The sequence below is a fragment of the Streptopelia decaocto genome (assembly GCF_964273445.1).
Source record: "Streptopelia decaocto genome assembly, chromosome: 18".
Classification (NCBI taxonomy): domain Eukaryota; kingdom Metazoa; phylum Chordata; class Aves; order Columbiformes; family Columbidae; genus Streptopelia; species Streptopelia decaocto.
In genome coordinates, this window is record NC_138673.1 from 4,372,911 (window position 1) to 4,377,739 (window position 4,829).

The window sequence follows — 4,829 nt, forward strand, 5'->3', positions numbered from 1 at the left end:
CATGTAAAAAAGTTGTTCTCTAGTTAAACTGTGAATTTTCCAATAACTGCCTCCAATAGACCACCCTACGACACCGATTGCAAACATATAAAGCCTGATTGTTTCAAAAGTCGTATAAATAAAATGTAATGTTGAAATGCCAACCTCCCACTATTCGCCTCCAACCTTTTCTCTTCATCTCTTGCTGCTTATTTTGCTTTTTCTCTCCTGGTGTCCTTCCTCTCGCTGATGTTTTCTTTCAGTACTCCCCTCTTTTCATCTCAGAACCTAGCAAAGCTTTTAGCAGAACGGGAGCCAGCAGACAATGAAAAGCTGGGGCAGCAAATTCTGTGAGTGCATCAAGCAACCAAGAAAAGACCAGTGCAGGTTATTTGCGTGCAGTGTGTGTCAGTATAAATACACATTTCTGGGTTTTATTTGTCATTTCTTTGGCTATTTGAGTCAGTGACAAGCTTTGGTAATCATCTCTTGTTGGAGCTGATTAGTGTGAAATGTACTACAAATTTATCATGGTTTTCCTTACTAAAAATTAAGCAAGTCGATAAGAGTTCCACAAAACCGTAACTGACTTTCTGTTCGAGAACAAAACAGGTGCATTTTTAAAATGTTTTTATTGCTTTAGTACTGCATGTTACAAAAAAAGTGCCACAGCAAAACTCTCTAAGAACAGGGATGAGTGGAAACCGAACAAATCAGAAAGTGAATTATCTATGGAACCACTTATTTCAATGCAACAGGGAACAGTAATACAAGTTTCTAAACAGCTTCTCCTCCTCTAGAGAATGCAGAACATTTTTTTCTCCATTGGAGCTCCTGCCATGGGCCAAAGTATTGCACTACATTGAGATTTCAGTGCTTTCCCTCCCAGAAAGACCTAAACATTGTCCCCACCAATAAGTTTCTTTTGTTGGATTAGAAGAAAAATGCAGTCCTGAGAAAGACTGCAACTGACTCTGTCTTGCCAACGCAATAGCTACAAAATGTGCTCTCTTCAGATGCTGGACAGAAAGATAAGGAGAACTTGGAACATTAAAATGTGCATTCCACACCACAATGACTACCCAGATCTCTATTCCAATCAGTTTGTACTGACTTCCAAAAGTGTCACTTCTCCAGGCACACCGCTAGTATGAGCACTTGATTCAGACTCTTCAACGGAACTCCACAAATCTTATGTCCTGTCAGGCTTTCTTCTCTTAGCACCTCTACAAAACGGGATGCTGAAGTGATGACCAATACCTTTATCTTTTGGTCCCCACTAATGTATTAAACAGCACCTTCCTGTACCTCTGATAAAAATGAAACCAATGTGCAGCTAAAGTCAAGTTGCCCCAATTCTGGATGTGCAGACATCTCTTTGGCACCACAGTTCATCTGATGTCAGCACTTGTTTTCTTCTGGTGAAGTCCTAAATTGTGCATTATTTTCTCTGAAGTGTTTATAGGCTGGCAAATTCTTGTTGTGAGGATCTGTTCACAGGCTAGTATAGCTTACCAAGTAAAAATAATCCTTTTTCTTCCCTGTTCAGTATTTCTTTTAATATTAGGAGATAATTGACATTTCTTCCCTCTCTCTGCTCTCATTTATTAAGGTGATAATGTTTTTGAAGTATTTAATAAATTCCATCCGAACATCTTCAGGATCTTCTTCCAAGTTGGAATGTATGAGTTTTAGCTTGTTCAGTGGGTAAGCTTTGAAGGTAAATAAAAAATAATTAGGTATATTCCTTTTATAAAATAAATATTCGCAATCAAGGTCATGGGACATCTCACGCTGAAGTCAGATGGAATTCAGTAGTATCAAATGTCTGATACCCCAGATAACATAAAACAGGTGAAGAAGAAATGCATCATAGCTTGTTAGCATTACAAACAAGTACAACTTGCTGCTAGATGAAATTCTTCAAACATTATTATTAAAGCTTAAAGTACTCATTTTGGTCTCACAATTAGGCAGAGTCAAAAAATTCAGCACTGAATTGTAATTTTACTACTGAAGTGATATGATATTCTTTGGTTTCTTCAAAATTATGGAATTATACTGTTAAATATGTATTAACATATTAATACTTATAATAAATATGTGTTTGTTTGAACACTGGAACAGGTTGCCCAGAGGGAGTGTGTGCTCTCATTTGTATAAACAACCACAAATAATTATGCAGTATATAAGGTACCTATTACTAATTTTGAGAGGAAGCTCATTAGGTGTTTATTTCAAAGGGCTCATGTTCTTTTGAACAATATAATGCAGGCTTAAATGGCCACAAAAGTGTCAGTTAACAAAAGATAAAATTCAACATCAGGAACAAACTACATGATGACATATGGCTACAGACATTAGGAATTCTAATTCTTAGAAGTCACTCAAACTTTTCTTGCCTTTACTTTCCCTTTTGTGAAACAGGAATATTGCTCGCCTTCTAGATGACTGCTGAAATTCATTATTTCTATTTTTGCAAAGCACTCTAGTATTCTTTGATTGGCAGGTTTAAGTGAAAAATGCAAGCCACAAGGTATGAAAAATTTTAAAGATACATAGCTCAATAAAAAACTGAGTTACAGATCAAGTTTCCGTCTTCTTACCCAAGGACAGATTTTCCATGTCCCCCGCACTGCCTGGCTTGTGATGTGCAACCAGGAGACACTGACTATCAAGCAGTGGCTGCTGCTGCACAAAGCAGGAGTACCACATTTCAATTTCTTTCAGGTGACTGGGCAGCTCAGGATTGAAGATGATTATTACGCCATGAGAGTCCTTCATCAGAGCTGGCCAGCATGTTTCAAACCTTGAAAAACAAACGCATGGAAAATGGTAAGAGTGATAGCTGGAAAACAGAAACATCCAATCAAACATCCTCAAGTTTTCTTTTCGCCTCCTTGAGAACACATTTCAGTACTTTTTCTTTATTATAACATCAGTAATCTTGCCAGTGATCTATCACATTCCAAGTATTTTGACTTAGCTATTACGTTAGCTGGTCCCATGATTTGCTGACCAGCGTAGTATTTGGTCAAATGCTTATTTGAAATTTTCCCTAAAATCTGTCCAGTTCTTGATTGTATCTCCCGGAAATTAAGGCTTCAGTCATATATATACATTGTGTGAAGTCCACTCACATAATAACTTAAAGGAGACAAAGGCAATTACAGAGTGGGCTTCTGTCTCCTGTACCTGTAATTTCGTTCCAGGAGCTATGGACTTTATTCTTATATTCAGTCCTTATCCAAAATAAAGTTCAGCATCAGCTGGGATTATGGCAGAGAATCCTTAGTATTAGATGCTTTATAGCAAAAAGCTATAAAAAACTATAATGGGCTAAAGAGGCACGAGTATTCTTCATCTCAAAAAGATCATTTGGTTTTAGGCCTCAAGTATGAATATTCTATGTAAACAGCACTGTTATGAATTAAGTAGCCTGGAGTAAGGATGATGCGGACTTACTTTTGATCACCACTGCAATCCCACAACTCAAATCGACACCCAGTTCCTTTGCTGTTACCGTTCAAGCTCGGCTTCTCATACTCCAGGATCCTGTAAAAATGAGTGAATATACGATGTGATATCACTCTACATTCCACCACTGCCAGAGCGGGACTTTCTGGGGGGGCAGTTGTCGGGGGTTTGGTTCAGTCCACACGCTGCCAGGTTTCGCTCACCTTACTCCTTGCGTCGGGCTGTAGCTACCGATGCCTTCTGTGCTCTCCGAAACAAAATTTGCCAACACCGATTTCCCAGACTGGGGAGAAGAGCAGGAATCAAAGACACTCGTCGGAATTTAATTTGCCAAAGCCACAATAAAGAGAAGAGTGTTCATGCAAGCACCCTGCTGTCCCTCCAGCTAAGGCGCATGCACGCCTGCCCCCTTCTCCCTCCCGCCTCCAGGGACCCCCCACCCCGGTCTCCACAGCCGCATACTCCATCCGGCGGTGCCGCCAGCGGGCCCGCCTGAGCCAGGCCGCAGGGAGCGCGGCACTCAGCGGGCAGGCACGGGCCTGCGGGAGGGCGGTCAGGGCGCCGGGGTGGAGGTAAATACGACCTCGGAGACGGTGGGACGTGGCCGAGGGAGCCCCCGCAGGCCCGGGCCGTGCTCACCTCACGGGGCCCCACCAGCAGCACCTTGGCCTTCAGCATGGCGGGGCGGGCCGCCTCCTCCCGCGCGCGCGTTGCCCAGCAACGGGAGCGCGCTGCCCGCGGGGGAGGGCGAGGGAACGGGAGAAGGCGCGCTGCGATTGGCTTTGCCGCCGTCACGTGCCGGTGGGGGCGGTGCGCACGTGGGGCCTCACCGCCGCTCGCCCGGGCTGAGGTGGCGTCTGGCCAGGCGGCGGGAGCGTCAGCGGGGCGGGGGCGGGTCCCGCTGCATCCCCGCTGCATCCCCGCTGCATCCCCGCTGCATCCCCGCTGCATCCCCGCTGCATCCCCGCTGCATCCCCGCTGCATCCCCGCTCCTCCGCCCGGCCGAGCCGCCCGCGGCCGCTGCCGTTCTTCTCCTCACCCAGCAGCGCCTGTGGCGCGGGAGGTGGACGCAGCCTCTCAGGTGTCCTGGTGGCGGGTTTGCCCCGGGCCTCTCCGGAGGGAGCCGGCGGTGCCGCAGCGCCGGCCGCGAGCCCTGTGCCTGCCGGCCGGCCGCCGTTTGCAGCGGCGTTTGCAGCGCCCGTACGGCTTTAAACCCGACCCAGTGTGCCCTGAGGGACCGCCGGCTTTTGTGTCCGTCGGGCGGATCTGGCAGCGGATCCTCCTGCCCGCACTGTTTTGGGAGAGGCGTCCCCTCGGCCTTTTTGCCGTCTGGAAAGCAAGAGTCAGGCCAACAGATACTAAACATGCTTAAA

General features: G+C 45.7%; 1 protein-coding gene across 1 annotated transcript; it reads right to left on the minus strand.

Annotated features, from left to right (window-relative positions):
* Positions 1–592: 592 nt before the first annotated feature.
* IFT22 (intraflagellar transport 22) lies at positions 593–4,218 on the minus strand. The gene is made up of 5 exons (XM_082068149.1): positions 4,096–4,218; positions 3,660–3,739; positions 3,445–3,534; positions 2,586–2,788; positions 593–1,691 (listed from the first exon to the last, which is right to left on the minus strand). Exons 1-5 carry the CDS (start codon positions 4,132–4,134, stop codon positions 1,543–1,545), a joined length of 561 nt encoding a protein of 186 aa, XP_081924275.1. The 5' UTR covers positions 4,135–4,218; the 3' UTR covers positions 593–1,542.
* Positions 4,219–4,829: the final 611 nt, after the last annotated feature.

Bases quoted from the DNA above. Each gene is read 5' to 3' on its own strand.
- IFT22 (XM_082068149.1), bottom strand. From the start codon at position 4,134: ATGCTGAAGGCCAAGGTGCTGCTGGTGGGGCCCCGTGAG. The intron at 3,535-3,659 runs GTGAGCGAAACC...TCATTTTTACAG, and splicing joins AGCCCGACGCAAGGAGTAAG to GATCCTGGAGTATGAGAAGC. The intron at 2,789-3,444 runs GTAAGTCCGCAT...TTGTTTTTCAAG, and splicing joins GATTGCAGTGGTGATCAAAA to GTTTGAAACATGCTGGCCAG.